The 24477-nt window shown below is 57.3% G+C and overlaps 1 protein-coding gene across 1 annotated transcript in view; it reads left to right on the top strand.

Moving 5' to 3' along the window:
- Positions 1 to 24477, top strand: part of INPPL1 (inositol polyphosphate phosphatase like 1) — a 70590-nt gene that overhangs the window by 3603 nt on the left and 42510 nt on the right. The window contains exon 2 of the mRNA XM_034759227.1: positions 24002 to 24065. Within this exon, the coding sequence (XP_034615118.1) occupies positions 24002 to 24065 (64 nt within the window). The remainder of the gene's footprint in view (positions 1 to 24001; positions 24066 to 24477) is intronic.

Here is a 24477-nt window from a genome sequence, read left to right as displayed (position 1 = left end):
AGCGCTCGTTAACCGTTGCTGCAGTCCAGTCGGCCCACGCTGGGGGCTGTCAGTCCATCCCTTTGTGGTGTGTGTCCTGAGTGGGCGGGGGGTGGGAGGGCTGACCAGACCGGCTGGCGTGCGGTGTTGAGCCGAGAGACGCAAGGGGGTCTCGTCTTGTGGCGGCTCCGTGCAGGCTGCGCTATCCCATGGAGACCCTGGGGGCTGGTGCCAGGTGATCGATCGTGTGCCCGTGCAGGTTAACGGAGCTGCACAAGACGCTGGCGCATCTCGCTGCCCCCTGGCACCAGGGTGGCTTTTCAGAGGCCTCCTACCCAAGCAGTGACCAGCCTTTCCAAACTCGCTGGCACACTGAATGGCATTGGCCGAGGCAGAGACAATGAGACATCCAATGGGGAGATGCCCAGTGAGGCTGTTGCCAGGTTCCCTACGGATGCCCACGTCTAGGCTGAACGGCAGGCAGTGAGCTGGTGCTCTGGGAGGTGCGTGCATGTCTACGGTTGGGTGCGGGGCACAGGGCACAGCAGCACCACTGTTCGTGGCCTGGTGGGCTGCCTGGGGACGGCATCCCTTGCCATCAGCCCCGTGTGCTGGTGACCCGACGGGGGGTGGGCCGGCCCTGCAGTGGGGAGCAGCCGGCCCGGAGCTAGTGGTCGTATCCCCATGGCCGTGGTGCTCTGACTCCCGCCCTGCCGAGGGTGGGGGAGGAGAAGGTGTGGGCTGGGAATTAACCTCCTGCCCAGTTTGTTCGTTGGGATTAAGGGCTGGAGCTGAACTCTGGTGAGGAGAACCTGGCAATTCAGGGCTTTCCCGGCTTGCATCTGTGCGCCCCCCTCACGCCCCCCCCCCGCAGCGACTGTCTCTGCCGATCCCTTCTCTGATACAGCTCTGCCAAGGGGAGGGTCATGTTGCAACATCCCGGCAGGGCTGTAGGCAACATGGTAACTGTGTCATAGGCTCTCTACTGCTGCTGGCTAATGGGGATTCTCCTTTAGCTCAAGTGGCAGGGCCTGGGCTTCTTGGAGCGGACGGATGCGGGGCGGGTCTGTCTGTGCTGGGGCCCGGTGGTGACCACCGGGAAGCTTCAGGTGGCTGGGGGTATTCTGCCAACACATTGCGATGTGTGGCTGTGGGACTGGGGTCCTCTTGAAGTCTAGGGATCTCTGGGCGCTTTGCCAGTCAGCCATTCGGCCCCTGATTCCTAACTCAACAGGTGGCCCGTGATGTCTGGACTCTGGGAGCGGGGTGCAGCCAGAGCTTCTGCAACACCCGCCTGGGAGCCGTCTGGGTTCAGGGTGGCACCCCCGAGCAATGACTCTGTCCTCCCTCCATGAGCCCAGCAGCAAGTGTCTCTGCTTTGTGCTTTGATTGCAAAATCCATCTGCCCCAAGCCGAGCCAGTCATCTGCCTGCGACCGCCCTTGCCGCAAAGGTCTGGGGATCCGTACCGATCCCTTCCAATCAGAGAGCGGAAACGATCCTCCCGTCCGGCCCCTCGGTGCCCGAGCAGGGCTGTGCTGGCTTTAAAGGTGCTGGTTCTGCTGGGCGGGGTTGTGTGGGCAGGACCGAGGTCCGCTCACGCGGTAGCGCCGGAGGAAATGACCTGGCGATTTTCTGTCGCCTCGTGGGTCAGTTCCGTGATTCTCTCAATCTTGTTTAGTCAGCGCTGGGGGGGGGGGGGCGTTTCCGAGGCGCTGTGCAGAGCCGGGCGCCAGTGAGGACCCTCCGCGTTGGGGGACGCGCGGAGATTTGGGTGGCAGTGGGGATGCCGTGCGGCATAGGCAACGGCGCGGCTAGAACGCTGCCTGCGCCGTAGGAAAATCCCCGTTAGTAGCACAGCGCCCGTGGTGGGCACTCGAGTGACTCTGCATCTGCCCTGGGGCAAGCGGAGAAATCGCCGGCCCACGAGCCAGTCAGTGGAAGTGTTACAGCACCGCCGGGACCGAGAGCAGGGCCCCATGAGTTCTGGTGGGGAAGGGGGTCCTGGAACAGAAAATATTTGAGAACTAGCGCGCTGGAGAGAGCTCAGGCGAGCTTGTGCCTTGCTGAAAGCCACAGGGCAAAGCTGGGTTGGGAGCCCAGCGCTGCGGGATTCAGCGTTTAGCAGCCAATCTTTGTGAATCCCATCCCTCCTGCCCCCCAGCCCTGTGCTCTAACCACTAGTCCGTGCTGCCGCTCAGCCCACAGCGCCGGGGCTGGGCTGGGTGCTCTGGGCACCCTGACTCTGTGAGCTCCCGCTGGCCCTGGAAAAGCAATTTCCTCTCTTTGCAAACACGCTTCAGCTCCAGCTGCTGCCCTGGGAACGGTGCCGAGTCTGCCCGCTCCCTCCCCTCATGCATGGTGCCTTTGTGCTGTGGTGAGAACGCTCTGTTCCTTCGCGCCGCAGGGAGAAGGGCCAGCTTTAATTATGCAGGGCTCTCCCCCCCCCCCCGCTTCCCCACGGAGAGCCCCCCCCCGGGCTTTCCACCCCCTCTTCGGGCTCATTACCACCGGGCTACTGCCTCAGTGGCAGCTTTGTGTCTCCTTGGGGCCTAAGGAGAGCCCCGGAGATTGCGCTGCAGGGACTGGACTGGACCGTCTCCCTTGCTGGGGCAGGGGGCACGCGAGTTTCCATTGCTGTCACTGCTTGGCCGAGACCCATCCCCTCCCCAGCCGCGCGATGTGGTGGGGGCACTTGTCCGCTGGGCCTCAAACTGGCTTCAGCTAGGCCGCCGGACAGTCCGGGCCTGGTGGTGTCTGTAAACGACTGCAGCCCTGGGCTGGATTCAAACCGACGGCTCAGAAGGGACGGAGGCTGGATCCCTTCACTAGCTGCCTCTGCCTTGCCCGCTCCCACGTCTCCCTCCAGGGGAATGGCCGGCAGAGACCTGGGCAAGCTGCCCTGCTCTGACCCAACTGCTGGCTGGGCTTCTCCGGGCCTGGGTCTGCTGCCCGCCCCTGGATCCCGGCACCTCTGTGTGGGCTTCCCACCGAGGGAGAGGGCACGGAGGCCGCCTGGCGCTGCATGGGCGAGAGACGCGGAGGGGAAAATAAACTACTGCTGGGACCTAAAAATAACCCTGGCGCAGAAATCGGACAGGGAGTGTTCCTGGGTTACAGGAAGGCAAGCGGGTTCCTTAACCCTTCGCAGGGCTCCACCTGCACAGATGCCCCAGTGGCCCCCGGGGAGATCTTTAAACATGGCCGTCTCCCCCCTGCCACGCCTCGCCCCCCCCCCCCCGTCCCGGGAGGAGCCGGCGCCCCCGTGGGTCGGTGTGGAAATCCAGCCTGATGGCTCTGGTTCGGGAGGTTCCCTTTCGGAAAGGCTGACTAATGATTAATGGACAAGAGCGGCGGGTGGTTACCGCGGGAGGGTTTCAGGAACTGATTAATCTGCGAACGGCTCGTTAACTCTTTATCCAGGGAGCCGTGATGGAAAGCGTGACGGAGAAATCAGCGGTGAGCTCTGAAGGCTCCGGGTTTTGGCTTATCCGAGCCGGTCGAGGCTGCAGTGCTGGCTTGGCCCTGAAGGAAGGACAGCCTAGGGGGTTCTGGTGCCAGGTTGGGAGGCCGCCGGGCAGCTCTCGGCTCTGCCCCGGACTCCGTGTGACCATGGGCAAGTCACTTCATGTCCCAATGTGTCTGTGTCCCAGCTATCCAGTGGGAGTAATACCGGTATTGTTCTTTAGCTGCAGCATGGTGCACCTGGGTGCCCCATGCACAGAGCAGGGCCCTGTTGCGCTGGGCGCTGTACAAACCCAGACGCTCCCTGCCCCAAAGAGCTGGGAGGCCCAGCCCTGGAGGAGCGATAGCGGACCACTCAGCTGTTAGGGCAATAGTCTTATCAGAGCCTTCGATCTACCGACCTGTGTGGGGGGAGGGGTGCTCTAGCTTGCTGATTCGTGACCTCTTCCCTGCGAGGCTGTTCCCCCAGCACTGGAAAAGCCTGCGGGAGCCTCATCTGCCCACTTCCTTCCCCCCCGCCTTCTCCCCAGGCAAAGCCCCTGGCCGGCCTTCCCCCCTCGCCATTATTGTCTGGCTCTGACTCGTCCTCCACATTGATCTGACTAACAGAGCAGGTATTGACCCGCAGGCCTGCTGCCCCCGGGGCAGGCGCCAGGGAGCAATACCGCGGTGCCTGCCGGCACTTGCCGAAATCCAAGAGGAGGGAAGCTGCTAACCTGCCGACTGGCCCCTCTCGGGGGTCAGTGGGGTCAGATGAGCCTTTGGAGCCTGCCTGCTGCGGGTTGGGGATCTCGCCAGACTGGCTCGGCCCTGCCGCGGGGGCGCAGCCAGACCCTGAAATCAGCAGGAGAGGAGACCCTTTTTTTCTGCCACCTGGCCCCGGGGCAGACAAATGAGAGGATCACAGCTGAATCCAGGGGCATGCACCCAGGCACCCTGGGCCTTTGAGGGGCGCTCCTGACTCCGGGAGCTGATCCCCTTGCAGCGCAGCAGTGGGAGAGGGCATTAGCACGGGAGGGGGGCGGGGGACTCTGGCGGGGGAGGGGATCTTTGCCCAGGTGCCCACCCACCCTCGGCGGGGGGGGAGACATTTCTCTCGCAGAGGGTTCTGTCGTATCGATTTACAGAACAAAGCCGCCAGCTCGGCCGGCCGCGCCGGGCTGCCGGAGCGGAGATGGCCCGAGCCCCACAGCTGGGAGGCTTGGAGCCAGGTCGCTGAGCCGCGGCATTCCTCTGTCGTCAGCCGGTGCCCAGGCTCTGGAGCGGTGGAGCTCCCTTCCCCTCCCCTGCCTGGTTGAATCATTGTCCGCGCCAGCCGCATGGAGCCCAGCATGGAGGCTCAGGGAAACTGCGCAGATTATCCAGCCTGTCTGGCTCTGATGAGCTCCTAATGTCAGGGAGGGCCTGGCCACTGCTGACTGCCCCAAGCCCCATACCCCAGGATCCAGTCATTCCCAACACTCCTGCGTCCCCAGCCTGGTACTCCGCTCCCCCGCCGCCCCCCCCCCCCCCCCCCCCCACGACTGCAGGGATGGGAATGGCCATGTGGCGTCAGAGCAGAGCTGATGTCCTGACAGCAGCCAGGACCAGCTGCTTTAGAGGAAGACACCCCCCCCCAGAGCTAGGCAGTTATAAGGGAGAGATCCTTCCTGACCCATCAGGCAGTGGCTGGCTTAAGCCCTGAAGCCTGAGGATTTATATCCCTTATGCATTTTAATCCTGTCTGCTGTAACTGCAGAGATTCTTCTTCTCTCAATAACTGTCTTTACTCCAGCAGAGTTCTTGTGGCAATGAGTTCCACGGGTTAACGACACAGCACGTTTTCTTCGACCAGTCTTACATCCTAGTGCCTTGCTCCAGGCAGCGGCTCTGTCATTTCTCTCACTGCTGCAGCCCTGGTGTGACTGAGGTGGTTCCCTCCCTTCCCCTCTGACTAAGGGTCATTTGTATTTCGGTACCACCTGCTGAGCGCAGGACTCCACTGTGTAGCCCCACAGCTCCCAGCGGGTTCTAATTTCTCGTTCCTTTCCTCCAAGTGTCTAAAATAGCTCAGGTGCCTCAGGACGCCCGGTCTGTCATCTGGGCCCTGCCGCCGCCCGGCTGCAGCCAGTCTCCAGCCCTGGGAGCTCGGGGTGTAAGAAATAGCTGGCGACTCAGCACAGCGGGTCTCTGTGTTGCTCAGCTGCCCGCTGGAGCCGAGTCGCTGGCTGTCAGGGTGGGATTAGTCACTAAGAGATCAGTAACTCAGCCCTCCGGGAGCCCCCAGCAGCATGTGACTTAGACGGGCCCCACCGGCCCTTGAGTCAGGGGAGAAGCTGGAGCCTGCAGAATACGGCGCGGCTCTCCCAGCATCTGGCCGGGGCTCCCCGCCCAGGCGGGTATTTCAGTGTGGGCATGGGGGGGCGGGAAAGGGGGTAGCCTCTGGGGCTGCACCAGACGGGTGAGCTTGTGCCAGTGTCGGCTCTCAAAGCTGGAGCTGTGGGGTGGGGTTAGAATAGGGGCAGCTGGGCTCCTGGGTTCCATTCTTGGCTCTTCCACCGACTTTCTCAGCTCCATGCCTCAGTTTCCCCTTCTGAAAATGGAGAATTGCCACCCCTCCCCCGGCTGCCGTTAGGGCTGGGAGGGTTCATGCGGGTAGAGGGGTGGGCCCTGTGCATGGAAGGGCTGTGGAATAGTTTTCACCATCCTCCTGGGAACAGCTGATACCGGAGGTCCCTCGACAGCGTGGAGCTAGGAAAGGGGTCGGGGGCACCCGCTCGGACTCTGCGCTCGCCCCCTCGTTCCCGCCGCCCCCTGCCCTGGCATCTCTGGGGCCCCTTTGGGGGGGGGGCGTGCTCTGCTGCGCTCGCTCTCCTGATCCTGTGAGGTGCCCGTGTCCCCTGCGGGCCTCTGGGCGGGAGCGAGTGCCGGCCCAGAGCAGGGAATTCTGGTGTGGCAAGCAGATGGGATGCCCGTGGGAGTTGGAGCCGGCGGAAGGAAGTTTGCACAGGCTGAGCTGGCATCTAGCCAGGCGTCTTGTTTTCACAGCTCAGGGTACGTCTTTGCAATGGATCACGGCCCCGGGCTCTTCAGTCCAGCAGCGTGTCCTGGTGGGGAGGGTCCCTGGACGGAGATTTGGGACACCTGGGTTTATCCGTGGCTCTGCCTCTGACTTGCTGGGTGACCTTGGGGCACTACCCCTTTCCATGCTTCTCTCCCCTCTGTCTAGCCTTCAGACTCTCCAGGGCGGAGTGTCACTCTCGCTCTATGGCAGGCCTACTTTCTGATTCATGGAAGGGTGTGAGATGCAGCCACCTCTGGGGTGAAGCATAACAGTTGTTTCCCAGCACACAGCGTCACTGCTCAGTGGTTCAGGACAGGAAGGTGAAGAAGACTATAGTGGATCCATTTGAAAACTGCAGGGGAAATTGACCACGCTGACCAGGCTATTGTGGGCTGGTCCAGGGGATCGAATAAACTCAGGGGATTGGGCCCCCTTCTCCGAGAACGGCGCCCCCTAGGCTACAGTAGCAGAATCGCGGGCCGCCCTCGGCGCTCCCTCTGCCTTCGCATTCCAAACACAACTGCACGAGTCAGAAATTCATCCGTAGAGGCTGAACGGAAGGGGCTGAGTCAGAGCGCCGGGTGCCGAGTCACCCACCCTGCTTCCTGAATCACCCTTGGAAATCTTCTCTCCAAGCCCTGGCCTGACCCCGCTGATCTGCAGGGAGTTCATGAGAAGGCAGCTCAGGGCCGCCCGCGGATGGCTGGTATTCTGTTAACTGGACGCAAAGGGAAGCCGGGGCAGGGGCTGGGAAGGAGAGAGGCAGGAAGTAGAAAGCAGAAGGGCTGGCGGATTTCTTGCAGATCTTTACTGGAAGGGGGCGTCCCCTGTTCCCTGGCAGGTTCTTACCAGCAAACAGATCATTAAATTCGAAACTGACTTTCAAATTGCCCTTGATTTACATACTTCAGGGATCAAAGTGAAAGGCACCAGCCCTGAAACTTCCCCTTTCGTAACAGCAACGCTCTGCATCTGGGGGTCTCAAAGCACTTTATTGAGGAAGGCCGGTATCATCGTTCCCACGGGGAAACCGAGGCACAGAGCAGAAGAGTGACTCACCCCTGGCATTGACCGAGCCAGGATTAGAACCTGGGGCTCCTAGAGCCCTCTGCAGTGATCTGGCCACTAGACCTTACTGATTCCCAGGCCTGGGCTGCGCTACGGCAGGGAGAGCACTACCCATTAGCCTCTCAGGGTGCCTCAGCCCGGAGCTGGCGAGGCCACCGGTATGCTCGTGAGGGGAGCTCAGGTGCCCTGGGGTCATTCCTAAGGTCTAGTTGCCCGAGGGATCTCAAAGCAGAAGATGTTCTTGTATCTTGCGCTCTTCAGCCCCCTGCGCATGCTTTAGCAGGATTTAGTGGGTGGGGAGTGAGTTTAAAGGATATTTCTAAGATATTCATCATAGAACAAACCATTCTGTGTGTTATGGTAGTGCCTAGAGGCCGTGAGTGAGATCAGGAACCCCAGATGTGCTGGGCGCAGCCCGTATCCCAACTCAGATAGGAGACCCCATATGGGCCGGGCGCTGCAGGGACCCCGACCGAGATCATCAACACTGGGGGTTAGGATGGCATGGCTACAGCGCTCAGGCATATTGATTTTTCACACCCTGTGCTTTGTAGTGACATCAACCTAAATTTTAAGGGCGGAGCCGGTCTAAGTAGCGGCAGGTGAGAGCCAAAGTATCGTCATGGACGGACGACTGGCTAGAGATGGGAATGAAGAATAGGCTGAAATAGTCTATTTCCATCATGGCAGCAGGCGCCCCGTGGAGGGCTCAAGGCTCTGTAGTAGGCCCCGTGTAGTTTAATGTATTTATTAACGATCTGGGCAGGGGAGAGTCACAGAGTAGCTGGCCCTGAGGGGTTGGAGACCCAGCTTTCCTGGGACAGGCTCCGCTGAGGAGAACCAACCCACCCCGAGCCACCTCGGAGTCCTCGGGTGTGTGGCTGGGAGGCCGGTTGCTAAGGAATGGTCAGGTTTTGAACCTGGGAATCTTTAGCTGCTGCGCCACCAGGGTGCCCCAAACCACTGCCCCTGCCCAGCAGCCTTCCTGCTAACGGCTGCAGACGCCCAGCAGCCTGCCCCGGGCCGCGGGGCCAGGCAGCGCGCTCGTAGGCTGCCGACACGTCAGAAAGGCCCCAGGAGGAAGAGGAAGCTGTTGTTTGCCTGTTGCTGCCGGATCCTGCCTCTCCAACCCCCTGAGCCAGCCTGTCGCATTGGATTCTCCAGCTACGCATCCCTGCAAGAACTCTGACCATTGTCCGGGATTGCCCCTGATACTGATCAACCTCCCGGCCACCTGTGCACATGTGGCTACAGCTCTGGGCTGCCCCCTAGCCGGCCCTGGCCACTGGACGCCCAGGTCTAATGAAGGGTAACGAGGACTCAGTCAGGAAGGTCCTGAGAAGAGGGGCTACGCAGGGGATCTTAGGAGCGGTGCTGCAGAGGAACTACCCACCACTGCAGAGAGAGCTGCACAGCTTGGCCTCTGCAGGGCCTGAGTCCAGGGGCAGCCTTCCCCAGCTGATGGCAGGAGGCCAGACTCTAGAAGGGGGTCCTGGACCAAGAGGGTTTGACTGGTAAGGAGGCTGGACAGAGGAGACGGATTGGCTGCAGGGGAACAGACAGACCAACGTTAACTCGGCCCCTCCTGGTTAGGATGCTGGGGGGAAGTTTGCGTGTGTGCCATGTTTGACCTTTGGTTAAATAAACCAGACCTCTGAAGGGGCACTGTTGACGGCAGAAAAGCCTCACTGAACTCACTACCAGCCCATTAGGGGAAACTGAGGCAGACACATACACCATGGCTCTGCATGGCCACCAGGGTGTGTGTGGGGAGACTTAAGGGGGGGTCTAAGGGTGAAATCCCACCTTTAATGGGCTGAGCAGTGAAGGGGCAAAATGTACAGATGACAGAAAATTATGTAGGTTAGTTAGGGCTAGAGAGAACGGTGAGGCATTTCAGAGAGACCAAACCAAGCTAGGGGAACAATGGCAAATGAAGTTCACTTTCGATAAAGGCAAAGTAATGCACCTTGGAGGGGAAAACTTAAACTGGTCATACACCTTCCAGAGTTCTAAATTAACGGCATCAACTCTGGGAAGGGACCTGGGCGTCCTGCAGCCAGCAGCCCTCTGCTCCGGGTGCAGCTGTGAGAAAACACACTAGGTGTTACAGTACGCTGACGAAAGAAAACACTTTCTCACCCCACATGTACGCAGACTGTGGAACTCCCTGCCACAGGAAGTCAGCAAGAGCAAAATCTTAACAAGGTTGAAAGGGGGCGTGGATGGTCACATGGAGAACAAGAATAACCAGAGTTATAATTAATGCCAACAGACGGTTTGGCAGCGATATTAAACCTCAGGCTTCAGGGCTCGAGCTCCTCTGTAACGATCAGAAAGTAGAATGAGACTTAGGTCTGGTCTGCGCTGCAGAAGTTAGGTCTAGGTAAGGCAGCGTCCGTCGACCTCGTTATGTCAGGGTGTGTGTTCCAGCCTCACTCCCGCTGACGTGAGTGCACTGCTACGCCGACGACATCATTCCACCTCCACGAGGGGCGTAGGGCTTATGTGGGTGTACTTAGAGCCATGCAGTAGACGCTGCGGGTTACTTATATTGGCGGTCAGTGTCAAGTTGCCGTGAAATTGACAAGAAAGCCGGGCTGGCATCCCAGAGTGGGTAGGGGGCTCCGGCTGGAGCCCGGCTGCCCTCTGGGGTCCCTGCTCCCAGCCTGGCTGCTGCCGGGCTCCCTGCACGGAGTCAGGCCGCACTGAGGCTCCCTACTGGGAGGCCAGGCTGCCCGGACTTCCAGCTGGGAGCCTGGGGGGCAGCCGGGCGGGAAGTGTGGAGCTGAGAGCCCAGGGGTGCAGCCGGGCTCCCGGGAGCGAGGAGCAGGGAGTGGAGAGCCGGGGGGGCGGGGGAGGCAGCCAGGCTCCCGGCAGCAGGGAGCGGAGAGCTGGGGGCAGCCTGGCTCCCGGGAGTGGGGAGCCCAGGCTTTCAGCCCTTCCCACTGCCCCTCTGAAGTCAGCGGCAGCGCTCCTGGTGAAGAAGGGGGCTCTGTGGACGTGAACCTATCATAGATTGACTGAAGTTTCCAGCGTAGACGTGCCCTCAATGTTCAGGCAGATTCCCCCACCCCTCTCTGCTGCGGGAATCTCACAGTTTCCTCGGAAGCGGCTGGCGATGGCCACTGCCGGAGCCAGGAGCCTGGGCTGGGCGGCCCCCGGGGCTGAGCCCGCGTGGGAACTCTCGCCAGGATTATTATTCCCATTTTACAGAAGAGGAGCTGAGTCACAGAGAGATTAAGGGCTAGATTCTCCCCTCTGGCTGAGCTCAGCTCTTTGCAGGGGCGTGGGGAGATGTCAGGGAGCTTCCTACAGCTCCTGGCCCTGGGGACCTGTCTGCACTAGTCCGGTGTAAATTCGAATGGTCTCGGGGCTGCACTAACTTGGGTGCCTGGGCCAAGAAGTCCACTCATCGCTCGGTGCCCCCTTGTGGCCAGGCATGGCGTAGCAGCTCTCTCACCCCCGCCGACGGTCTCTCCAGAGCGGTGCTGGTTTCTCTTCCAGTGACTCGGCTCTCCAGCCAGGGTTGCCATCGTAACCCACCCCGGCCGGGCTCATGGCTGGCTGAACTCAACGTCCAAAAATGTCTTTTACACAAACAAAATCCTTCCGCCTTCTCTGGGGCCCTTCCTCGCCTCTCCTTGGCTCAGACTGCAGCCCCCCTTCCTGGGGGCAGGGAGGGAGAACCCAGTCACCCTCCGGCCTGGGGCACCGTACTGCACGGCTAGGGCTGCCCCTCTACCAGAGGTTTTCCCTGGGCCACTTCCTAGCCCCACCCTCTGGGTCTCCCAATCTTCTCCCTGCTTTAGTCAGGGTCTTTCCCAGGGCTCCCTGTCCTCACTCCCTGCGTTTCCCGCCTGGCTTTCCCCAGTGGGGCTTGATTCCCCACTTATGGTTCTCCCTCCTGTTCCTGCACCCACCTTCTGCCCTCCTGGGGAGCTGCCTGCTTCCCTTCAGCTGGGGCTCGCTGTGAAGTCAGGCTCTGCAGTCCGTGGGGCAGACCGGCGTAGGGAATCCTATGCCAGTGACACATCCACAGAGCAGTGCTGCCCCTCACCCGCTTCTCTCCCCCTGCTTTCCCAGACATACCCAATAAGGGATGGATCTGCACAGACAAGGATCCAAATACCCTTAACTCTGCCCCTGTCATGGTGCTCTGAGAAAATCAGGCCCTCCTACCACTTGATCCATCCCAAGTGCCTTCCCCGTAACACCACACTGCTCGGTCTGCTCTCCCGCCCTTGTGAGGTGACACGAGGTGCATGTTCCCGATCGGGCTAAAATAATCCTTTCCTGCGTGGCGGGTGTGTCCATCAGATACACAATTAGTGGAAGCCTCTGTCTCCTTCGGCGGTTTCGTGAAACATTCTCCCGTGCACACGGCTCCCCAGCAGGGGCGCTCTCCCCATTCTTGGGAAAGATCCAGGCATGGTTTGAAGCTTGTGGCTTGGTCTGTTGGTGGAGCTGATGCTTTGCACAACCAAATTCTCGCTTTCTCGACCTCCCATGTTGGCGTGGTTATTGTTAGCAAAGTATTTGCTAGGAGAGAGAGAGAGAGAGTGAGTGTGTGTGTGTGCGCGCGCGCTCATGTGCCTGAATCACTGCCCTCTAGTGGATGGAATCAGAATTAGGTCAACCATATGATCAACTGTGTGTCATAGCCCCGGGACTGCGAACAGCCGATAAAGATCCTCTTTTAGCTCAGTAGCAGGGGCTGGTTTCTTCTGGAACAGCCATCTCAGCAATCCATCCCTTCTGTTGGTGGGGGTGGCTGGATCTGGTGTTCTGGGTCGGGCCCATCTCAAATGGGAAGTAAGCAAACTGGGCTGTTAAGTGCATTGACTCGTCCCCGTAGGAGTAAGTCCTGAGTGTCCCGTTGAGTTAGAACAAAGCAGAATAACTTGTCTTGAGTCCGGGATCCGCTGTCCGCAAACCCTGCCTCACCCACTGAAATTTCCCTGCCCTTTTGTCTCTCTCTTTTTTTTTTCATGTGCATTTAAATACAGTCGGTATTTTTAGATTTCCTTCCTCAAGGGTGAAAGAGGCGGGCGTGCGGTCACAGTGAGAGAGTGTGCGGTCTAACGTCCTGTGGCCAAGTCACTTCGATGCCTCTCAGCCCCGCTCCTCCCCTCCCGCGCTTTCAGGTCGAGTCACCTTGAGGGATCTCCAGCCAGCCGCTAGCTGTGGGGCGCGGGATCCTGATGGACTCTGTACGTGGGGCCATGTGCAGCCCCCTTAGCTGTCTCTTCCTTGCCACTGGGGCGTCATTGCCTTCTGGGCTTACGACAAAGGTGGCAAGGGGTTCCCTCGCTGAAGCCCGGAGAAATCCTATTAGGAGGGGGCGGTGGGGCTGGCAGCGTGTGGGGGTGAGTGCTTAGCCCTCCTGCCGTGGGCCCTGTAGGTGTGGGTGGGCGTCTTGCCATCAGCGGCACGCGACGTGGCATTGAATCTGACGTGCCTCATGCTGGGAACTGTGCGTCTGCCACATGTTTCTACCCCCGCCTTCCTCCCTCCGTCCGCCTAGCGATCCCGCCCCCCACCCGCAAAGCAGAGGGGCCTCTCTGGGGCTAGTAGCCAGGGCTGGCTGGAATTGGCTGGCACAGGAAGTCTGGTGCATTCTGGGGTCGAGCCCGTTCTTCCGTGGGTCACGGGGGCGTCCTGCAGCCCATCTCTCAACACCTCCTCGTTGCCCCACCAGCTTGGCTCACGGCCCTTGGTTCCTGCGAGCTTCCACTGAAAAATAAATAACTTCCTGGCTGCCCGGAGCCCTTTGTCCAGCAGGTGCTGGGACAATGCAGCGGCTGCTCCAACCCCGCTGGGTCCAGAGAACCATCCCCATCAATCCGCTTAGCGGTGCCAGGAGTTTGCCTGGAACCTTGCAAATGTCATGAAGGGCTGCGGGTTGGAGGGGGTGGTTTAAAACCAGGGGGGAACCTGGCTCCCAGACTCAAACACAGCCCCAGCCTGGGAGAATGTACAGTCGACGCTCAAGCAGATCATAAGGGCCGGGTGTGAAAGGGGCCAGGAGAGGGGCTGTGACTCTGTTTCCCCAGTCTGTCCCCACTCTGATACCACGGGGTTATCTGCGCACACAGAGCCCCGGGGGAGCTGTAGCTTCTGCCCAGTAGCAAGTGGGAACCTGTTTTTCCCCATCCACAGGACAGGGCCTGTAGTGACGGGCTGTGGAGCCGTTTATCCGATCCTGTTCTACGCAGGTTCTTACAGCTCCTGCCCTCCTCTGGAGGGGCCTGGCCCCCGTCTCGCAAAGCTCTGTCCACGTGAGGGCTGGTTGGAGGCCAGCGGAACCGCTGACTCAGCGGCACACGCAGGCTGCCCCCCCCGCCCCATCCTCGGGGGACCCGCCGTCACCCTGGCGATGTTCGTGGGCCCCTGGGCAGCTCCGCTGGGTGGAGGAGAGTAACGGCACCGCCCTGCCTTTGATGTGGTCTGGGCCGTGCTCCCAGGGCTGGGGCTGGAACGGTGCACGCTGCTGGGTCACTGTGGGGCCTGGCGATCTGCACTGAATTCCTAGGAAGCCAGTCTCCCCTCGGTGTGCGCCGGAGGATGCACCAGGGAGCCGGGGGCGCCTACGGGAAGCCGGGCTGGAGAAGGGGGATGTTTCCAGCCACTAGGTGGGGGGGCAGAGGTGGGAATCTTATCTTAACTGTCTCCACCTCGCCATGCTGGGAGCCCTGCCCCACCCTCTGGCCCGCACCCTGCCCCCAACCTTGCCCCCCCCCGCGGGTTGCTGACCCAGGGGCCAGTGGGGAGAGGCCGGTTCACACTGAAGGTTAAACACTGGGTGTGGTCGGTGCCAAGTTGCGACTGAGGCTGGGGGCAGGAGGAAGGTGGTCCTGGGCACCTGTGGCACACATCACCAGCCGAAGCAGGAGATTGGCGGGGGAGCCCCCTGGCAGCACATCACCGCGCCCACTAGGGGCTCTGGCTTTGGGAGTGGGTGTGACGTCGTCCTCCAGGGCTGGGCTGGCGACAGAACAAAGGACCAGCCAATAGTGTCTCCTTAGCTCATGTGGCAGAGGCCGGTGACATATTCCCAGCTCCGTATTCATGGTACCAGCTCCTTATCCGGAGTTCCCAGTTCCTTATTACAGGAGAACATACGAACGGCCCTAATGGGTCAGCCGATGGTTCGTGGAGCCTAGTGTCCTGTTTTCCGACAGAGACTGGTGCCAGGTGCTGCAGAGGGAATGAGCAGAACAGGGCAATTATCAAGTGATCTGGCCCCTGTCAGCCAGTCCCGGCTTCTGGCAGTCAGAGGCCTGGGGACCCCCAGAGCGTGGGGTTGCATCCCTGGCCACCTTGGCTAATAGCCATCGATTGACCAATCCTCCTTCAACTCATCTACTTCTTTTTTGAACCCTGTTAGACTTTTGCTCTTCACAACATCCCCTGGCAACAAGTTCCACAGGTTGACTATGTGTTGTGTGAAGAACCTTCCTGTTTGTTTAAAACCCGCTGCCTATTCATTTCATCAGCTGACCCCTGGTTCTTGTGTTACGTGAAGGGGTAAATAAAACTTCATTCTTCACTTTCTCCACACCCGTCATGGTTTTATAGACCTCAATCATATCCCCCCTTAGTCTCTTTTCCAAGTGCCAGTCTTATTAATCTCTCCTCAGATGGAAGCTGTTCCATGCCACTAATCATTTTTGTTGCCCTTCTCTGCACTTTTTCCAATTTCAGTATATCTTCTTTGAGATGGGGCGACCAGAATTGCACACAGCATTCAAGATGTGGCCATACCATGGATTTATATAGAGGCAATATGATATTTTATGTCTTATTATCTGTCCCTTTCCTAATGAGTCCCAACATTCTGTTCGCTTTTTTGACTGTCGCTGCACATGGAGTGGATGATTTCAGAGAATTATCCACAATGACTCCAAGGTCTCTCTCTTGAGTGGTAACAGCTCATTTAGACCCCATCATTTTATATGTATAGTTGGGATTATGTTTTCCAATGTGCATTACTTGGCATTTATCAACATTGAATTTCATCTGCCATTTTGTTGCCCAGTCACCCTGTTTAGTGAGATCCCTTTTGTAGCTCTTCGCTGTCAGCTTTGGACTTCCCTGTCTCGAGTAGTTTTGTATTGTCCGAAGCCAAAATCATTGAAAAATCTTTCCGTCTAAGATTACCTTTTGAGACATCTCGTCAAGCTCCAATGAAATAAGGAGCTGGGATTTGATGGGATGCGCATGAGAAAGTCAGTCGTGGGTCATCCCCAAGTGGCACGTCTCTGAGACCGTCAGACCGTTCCGAAGGAGCTGGGACAAGTCCCCTGCTGACCCGAAGGTTTGTTCTGCCCTCGTGTCATGCCCTCGCCCTGTGTCTGTTTTGCAAGGGAAGGTTGATGAGGGAGCTGGGCTTTGTCTGCTGTACGTGGCAGAACAAGTCTGTGACACATCCCCACAGCCGTGAAGTTGTCCTGATGTAGCTGAAATGGGAAACTCCCTGACTTGAAAATTTTTCTTCGCAAAAATTGGTGGCCCCTGTCCCCAGCCGTCTTCCCTGCCCCACACATGTACACACCCTTTTGCGGGGCCACAGGAGGGGCCAGTGGGTGAAGCCGTGGATCCGGTGCCTGCAGGTAGACGGACTTGATGAGTGTCGTGTTTGTTCCGGGTGTTGGTTGGTTGTTCTCAGTGAGTGTTGTGTCCCTGGGCTGCGGGCCCCTGACCTGGCCCGGTGAAACAGGGCTGTTTGTGTCTCAAGGAGGGCCTTGTCACTGGGACCCTTAGGCCTTCATACAGAGCCGTGTTTGAAGTCTCTGTTTGCGAGGGAGAGAGCTGAGCAGCGAGGCTTAGTTGATTCAGTTCCCAGGCGAAGAGGAGCAGCAAACTGGATGAGTTTCGGTAGGAATTGAGAGAGGGAATGCAAATCCTGGTTTAGGAATGGCTCTCCACCAGTTAGCAGGTACGGATGATGACAGCACAACTGCTGGGACCTGCCTTGGATGTGCTACGGTTTCCTTTCTGCTGGAAGACGGAGTAGGAGAAAACAGTTGCACCATTGTGCAGCATCTGAGGAAACAAAGACTTCCCTGGACCACCAGGTTTGGAAATCACCGTCACAGATGGGGAAGGATCAGTGGGCTATACAGGAATTGGACAGAGTAGAAACCAAAGAAGGGTTCATGCAATTTGTGACCAAGAAGGGAAAGAGAGCCGGGGGGCATTCAACCCGGCTAGGCGTAGCAAAACGTTTTCAGATACCCGGCAAATCAACTACTGAAGCACCTGGCTCTGGAGGAATGCAACAGGAAGTTACAGGGGACACAGGTGATGGGTGTCCTTGCAGTATGAAACAAGCAGCAACCAAGCGAGGTTCTTCAACCATTAATGCAAACAATCATCCTTGGCGACTCCATCTTTAGAAGAACGGACAGAGAACTCAGCAAGGACACAGGGACAAGGGGATGGCGTGCCGCCTCCCTGGAGTGAAGAGACAAGCTATGATCGCAGGATTAGACGGGATTATGAATTGTCTGGCGTGTGTCCACTGATGATGATGATGATGATACTCACTGGAACCAATGACACGGCGCCGCATGGAGCTACACAGATCATAGACGCATCTTGGAAGGGCCTGGAAGAAAAGGCAAGTCTGAGAGATCTTCTCGGTGATCCTACCAGTGCAGTGAGCTCGAGAAGGCAGAAGACAGAAAATACGTGAGGTGAACTGTTAGCTGTGCAATGGATGAGAGGCCAAAGGTTTTGGTTTTAGGGAATATTGGGCCACATTCCAATGGGAGGGGGGCAGGATGAATGGAATGACCTGTGTATCTCAGGTAGGGGACTTGGCTCCTCAGCTAGCAGCCAGTTGGGCATTAAACTACCAGCGCAAGGGGAGGGCGCTGAGGAAGGAAACGCAGCACAGAACTCAAACTCGGGATGTCAGGAACAAACTGAACTGCCGTGGCAAAGAGACGACGTTTTCAGTTGCTTGTCTACCCACACGAGGAGTCCGGGTAACAAGGAGTTAGAATTTCTCATTTGATGAGAGAAAAACCCCATTATAGTTGGCATTAGTGAAACCTGGTGGGACAGTTCCCATGGTTGGTTATAATCTGCTTGGGAAGGCCGGAGTGGGTACAGGAGGTGGTGGGGGCGGGGGATGGCAAAAGACATGATTACTCGTCAGATGACTCGGAGCCCCAAGGCGTAGGGCCCAGTGTGCTCGCTGACAAAGCCCAGGAGAGGGCTGGTGGGGTCTATTACAGGCCGCAGAGTCAAACCAGAGATCAGGTGAGTTACACCGTGTAGGCAGGTGCTGAGGTGTTGACAGAAGTGGGGGTGTTACGGGGGAGCGTAATTTGGGAGACACGCTGCAGGTCTCATGCAGAATTAAAGGCCAGGCATATCATTAATTCCAATCAATAAGGCTTTCTAGAAAATAGGTCTTGTAAACAAACCTGATTTCATTTCTTGACAACATCACACATTTGACTGATAAAGGTGAAGAGTTTGCAGCCACAGTGCAGCATCCTGTCGTTGAAGGTTCACACCCATGATTCCTCGATTAGACGCATAGTTTAGGAGAAAGAACAGGAGTACTTGTGGCACCTTAGAGACTAACAAATTTATTAGAGCATAAGCTTTCGTGGGCTACAGCCCACTTCTTCGGATGCATATAGAGTGGAACATATATTGAGGAGATATATATATACACACATACAGAGAGCATGAACAGGTGGGAGTTGTCTTAGTTTAGGAGCACTCCTGGATTCCTCACTGACGCTCCGTTAGCAGCAGCCACGAGTAACGCTTTCTGCCTTCTCCTGAGACCCCATCCCATCCTTGTGGATGGAGTTGTTCATGTCTTTGTCACCGCTCAGCCGGACTGCAGCCACGCAGCATACCTGAGCACGAAACCTTCAGCATTCAGGAAACTCCATCTAGTACGGAAACTCCCCAGCAATCACACCCGTCCTCCGCTCCCGACCTGGCCTCCCGGAGAATTGGAGCCCGAGCTCAAGGCCTCAGCCCTTATCTTCAAGGCGCTCAGTAGACTGGGCCAAGGATAGCTACAAGATTTCCTAAGCTGCAGAACAAAGGCTGTGGTCAACACTTTCGCTTCGCGGGCCCAGTGGAACTCTACAGTAAGGATAAGGCTCGTCTATGCAGCAGACTGAACTTTCGGGTGGTCAGTCCCAGACTCTGGAAGGAACTCCCCCAGGAGCTAAGAACCATCACAGACCTCCTGCTCCAGTCGCCAGGCTCATGTCTTTGACCAGGCCTTCTCTAACATAGACACATAGCAACAGGTCTATTTCAGTCATAAACCCCCCAACCTATATTTAACAACTAAAAAACCACACTTGAAACCCTGACAAAACATGACTCTCCACTGCCCATGCGCCTGTCCCTGGGGAGAGGAGGAACAAACAAATGCCGCGTGACAGGTGTGGGTTCACAGTGTTTAATGCAGGGGCTCTCCTGGGGCGGGGTGAGCTGTGAGAACCTCAGTAGAATGGAGTCGATATGACGCACGTAGACGTTCGTAAGGCGTTTGGCTTAAGTGCTGATTCAGAAGTGAGACCCGCAGGGCATTGATAAAGCACACTTGAAATGGATTAAGAAGTGGCTAACGGCTAGGTCTCAAAAAGTAGCCCTCCCTGGAACAATATTAGCCCTTTTCACCACTGCATCACATTGCTGACTCATGTTCAATTTGAGATCCGCTCTAGCCCCCAGATCCTTTCCAGCACTACGACCGCCTGGCCAGTTATTCCCCATTGTGTAGTTCTGGGTTTGATTTTTCCTTTCTAAGTGAAGTACTTTGCTCTTGTCTTTACTGAATTCCATCCGGTTGATTTCAGACCAGTTCTCCAATCCAGGTCCTTTTTGAATTCTAATCCTGCCCTCCAAAGTGCTTGCAACCCCTCCCAGCTTGCTGTCAGCCGCAGTGTGACAAGCGTACGCTCTGCTCCGTTAGCCAAGTCATAAGGAAGTGGACAAGCAACTGAACAAGAGCTCCCAGTGTGATGCTGTGGCAAAACGGGCGAATGGATGGTGCCTCGTCCTGGCCATTCTGGGGATTAGCTCTGCCAGGCCGATGCCCCTTCCCGCGGTTGCCCTCCGTCTCCCTGTCTGTCTGCAGCCCCTTTCTCGGGACTCCACCCTGCAGCCAGGTCACTCAGCAGTTCCCCTTCTGGGGTGGTCTTTCAGGGTCTCTCTCCACACGCAGCGTCAGGCCGCCTCACGCCCGCTGCCCTCACTGTGTCACTCCAGCAGTGACTCTGGCAGCCTTCGTATCCACTCCCCTTAAAACACCACTCTACCGTGGATGGGAGGGGAACCCGGGCCCACCCTCCACTCTGGGTTCCAGTCCAGGGCCCTGTGGTGAACATTTCAGCTCTGCACCACCTTCCTGCTCTCGTCCCTGGACTCCTTCCTACCAGGCTCCTGCTCCCTTATCTCAGGGAGGGGCACTGCAGGCTTCCTCCCGCAGCTTCCCGCACTATTTCCAACCTCCTGGCTTTAGAGAAGCCCCACCTGTTACATAAGAACGGCCAGACTGGGTCAGACCAAAGGTCCATCTAGCCCAGTATCCTGTCTTCCAACAGTGGCCAATGCCAGGTGCCCCAGAGGGAATGAACAGAACAGGTCATCATCAAGTGATCCATCCCTGTCGCCCATTCCCAGCTTGTGTTCCCTACAGGTGAGCATCCGTGTAATGAGCTCCCTCCACACAGCCTAAATCTCCCCCGTCTGTAGCATAATTGGCTGATTGGGCCCACGTGGTCTAATTTGGCTCTTGGAGGGCTGGTCTGGGAAGTACACCCTGTCACAGAGGTGAAAACGGGAGGAGTAGGGCAGCTTTCTCTCTTTCTGGCATTGTTGCGACTGTTCCTGGTGTCCACACGTCAAACAGGATATTGAAAAACTGGAGAGGGCGCGGAAGAGAGACACCAAAATGAATGGAAGGAAAAGGAACCTGGATGGGGACATGACAAGTGGCCGCCCGTGGCTGACGGAGGAAGCTTTGGGTTGGTGAGGGGCACATCCCAGGTTCTTCAGAACCGGCTGATGGCCATGGGGACGTGACACTCGCAGTGCGCAAGACTTATTTCAGCAGTACCGGCTGTCAAAACCCAGCTGTTTCTTTATCTAATGAGTACGTCAGTCATTGGTCATTTCCACTGTTACCGCATTGATCTAAAATCAGCGTAATTTTACATTGATCTCTTTTAAAATAATGAGTAGTCCTTGTGGCACCTCAGAGACTAACGCATTTATTTGGGCATAAGCTTTCGTGGGCTAGAACCCACTTCATCAGATAGCCCACGAAAGCTTATGCCCAAATAAATGTGTTAGTCTCTAAGGTGCCACAAGGACTCCTTGTTTTTTCTGATGCAGACTAACACGGCTACCCACTCTGAAACCTTTTAAAATAATGTTGACCTTTGAGTAGGGATCTGAGAACCACAATAAGGGGCTGATCCCATGAATAAGGAACTGGAAACAAGGAACCATCTTCAGTCTCTTGGCCCAGGGCTGTGGAGCAGGAAGGTTGGCGTTCTGGAAAGGGGCCAGGGTGGCACGGGTGTGGTTAAGGAGAGTGGATAGCACAAGCAAAGAGACTTTTCCCCGCATGCAAGGGAATCCTAGGAGAACAGGTTTCTTCCTGGATGCAGCAGTGTCATGAATGTGCATGTCTGACCAGCCTCCCGATGGCTGGGTGATGACACTTGCTACCCCCCGCCAATGTGCCTCACCCCAGACTTAGCAGTCCGTCTAGGGCCAAAGGGTAATGTGCTGGCCCAGTCAGTGCTTCACATGAGTTGTTAGCAGTATAGGGCATATGACACACAGCAGAACAGTTCTGATTCTATCCTGTAGAGAGCACTGGTGACACACACACATACATCAGGTCATAATGCCATGGGTCACCCCATCGCAAAAAGGATATAGCTGAAAAAAGTTCAGAGAAGGGCAACAAAGATGATGAAGTGTTCAGAACAGCTTCCATACAAGATTTGGGTTGTTCACCGTAGAGAAGATATGCTGGGGGAATCTGCTAGAGGTCTATAAAATCATGACTGGTGCGGAGAAAGTGAATGGGGAAGAATTATTTATCCTTCCGCACAATACAAAAGCCAGAGGTCACCCAATGAAATTAACAGGCAGCAGCTTTAGTATAAACAAGAGGAAATACTTCTTCACACAATGCATAGTTAACCTGTGGAACTCATTGCCAGGGGATGCTGTGAAGGCCAAAACTATAGTGGTTCAAAAACTCATCAGAGAAGTTGATGGAGGATAGGTCCATCCATAGCTATTGGCCAGGATGGTCAGGGACGCAACCCCATGCTCTGGGTGTCCCTAAACCGCTGACTGCCAGGAGCCGGGTGTGGACGACAGGGGTGGATCAATCCATGATTGCCCTGTTCTGGACACTCTGCCTGATCCTGTGGGATGGGGCCACTGTCAGAGACAGGATCCTCGGCCAGATGGTCTGACGCAGTCTATACGCAGCCCCCATCCTCTCGCCCTGCAGGGGGAAAGCTGCTTAGCGAGCGCGAATCCATTCTCCTGAGCGTTCTTCCTCTGACAGACGGACAAGAGGGGCAAATCCTTCCAGCCTCCCCCGCTCCTGCCCTGTCTGCCTGCGGGCTCAGATTTGGGGGGGGGAGCGCAGCGTGGTTCAGAGCCCCGCCCGCGCCAGGCTGAGCTGTGAGCGGCTGCCTCTGGCTGGCCAGCTGCGGCATCAGCCCAGCTCTGCCCCTTACCTGCGGCAGCTTCCCTGGCACGTCGTTCCCGGTGAAATAAACGCGGCTGCCCGGTGTCAGACCCAGTGCATTTCCCCTTCTGTTTTGGGGAGCCTGGAGGGGTGTGAGGGGCTAAGCAGTGAAGCCGAAGTACTTACCTTTAAAAGGCACCCTTGTTCCAGTGCTTTGGCAGCCCCCTTGGCCTGCCTCTAGCCCCTTGCAGTGCGGGATCTCACAGCACTTCACGGGCATCAATTTCCTTTATTCGTTTGTGGGCGGCAGTGCAGCCTAGTGGGTACAGGGCTGGGCGTCAGGAGACATGGGCTCTTCCCCTAGCTCTGCCGCTGACCTGCTGGGTGACGCCGAGTAAGTCCTGTCCCCTCTCAGTGACTCAGTTTCCCTCCTGTCCTTTGTCTCATCTCTGTAGACCAGGAGCTGTTTGGAACAGGGACTCTCACTGTGTGTGTGTGTGTGTGTGTGTGTGTATGTACAGTGCCTAGCACAATGGGTCTCTGATGTCAGATGGTGCTCTTAGGTGTTACTGCATACAAACAGTCGCACACTGTGGCCATTCAAAATGTCCTGGAAGCAGTAAGGATAGAACTTGGATCTTCTTGCTCCAAAAGGGCAGTTGCCTGGCACCCAAGCCAAGAGAGGCTCTTCTTTAGTTGCTGGCATTATAGGGCTGATGACACACGTCTGAGCAATTGCAACAGCTGGCAGAGCGCAGTGCTAGACATACACATTCGCCAGTTGGCTCCAATGTCGCTTTTTAAGGTTGCTGCGCGGTTTCAGTTGTAACCTCCTTGTCCTGCTCTTTGCTCCCTGAAAAACACCGCCGACAGCACTTCAGCGATAGCTGCATTCAGGGCGTTAAGCTGCTTTTTGAATTGCACAAGGGTGAAAAAATTCCCCTGGTGTCTTTCCCCCTCCAGCCACTCGGGGTTTGTGTTGGCAGTAGGGGACCAGAGCTCTGCGAGGGGGCAGGGCGCTTGGGGGCTGCAGCTGGCTTCCTGTTGCATGGCTTGGCAGGACTTGCGCTGCTTGGTTCAGTCCCCGTGGCAGACCCATTGGAAGCCGGCATGCTTTTGCACCGGAAAGATGGTCCTATAACTACAGTGTGGGGGTGGGAGCAGGACTCCTGGCTTCTATCCGATTTGGTTCATGGACCTGGGCGAGTCCCGTCTGGGCCTCGTTTTCCCACAGTTAATTCGTTAACTTTCCCAAGTGGCTTTGAGATCCGTGGGTGGAAAGGCGGAGCACCGCTGTTCCTGAGCGCAACGGGAAGTATTGTAGTAGCTTCCAGTGGCTGTAACCGAGGTTGGGGCCCCAGTGCGCCAGGCGCTGTACGGACACACAGCGAGAGACTGCCCCCATCTTGGGTAGCTTCGAGCCCCTGTAAACAAGGGCTGGACAGAGGAAATCTGATCCCCATGTCCAAGATGGGGAAGAGAGGCAGAGAGAGATTAAGGTGCAAAGGTATTTAGGTGCCTAGCTCCTATGGGAGTTAGGCACCTAAATACCTTTGAGGATCAGGGGCTAAGGGGCTGGCCAGGGTCGCACAGGGAGTCAGCGACAGAGCAGGGAATTGGGCCCTGATCACCTGAGTCCCAGCCTAGTGCATTAACCACAAGCCCATCCTTCTGCTCTCCGCCTTTCGGGGCTCTGTGACTGTCTCTCTAACCCCTCTTCCTTCCGGCTTGCCGCAGGTTCCAGAAGCATGTCCACACCTACCGGATCCTGCCAGATGAGGATGACTTCCTAGCGGTGCAGGTAGGGACCGCTCGCTGCCGTGTGCCGAGACTAGTGCAGCTCCTGCCGGGGGCCCAGCCCTGTCCTCGCTGCTGGGCCCAGATCTCGAAACCAAGCAACGGGGCAGGGTCCTGGGGACGGGGGGTTGCCCCTGCTCTCCCTGTCCTCGCAGGCATATGCCGTAAGCTGTACGGTGTCGATGATCACTTGTTGCTGCTACGAAGGATAAAAGCCCTACTAGTGGTGCTGGCTGAGAGTCTCCTTTAGCTCAAGCCATAGAGGCCTCCACTTCTGAAGCTCAAGGGTCCGAGTTCAGTGCCCGCTGTGCCGTGCGGTGGCCGTTGGGGGCTGGCTACCAAGATGGGGGCTTAGCTCGGGTACTGTCCCTAAGGGCTGGGTCCTGCCGTCCTTGGCTGAGGGGATAGAGGAGGGA

The sequence above is a fragment of the Trachemys scripta genome, chromosome 1 (assembly GCF_013100865.1).
Source record: "Trachemys scripta elegans isolate TJP31775 chromosome 1, CAS_Tse_1.0, whole genome shotgun sequence".
In the NCBI taxonomy this organism is placed as follows: Eukaryota; Metazoa; Chordata; order Testudines; family Emydidae; genus Trachemys; species Trachemys scripta.
Note: the sequence above shows the minus strand (reverse complement) of the source record. Positions and strands in the feature narration are given on the sequence as shown.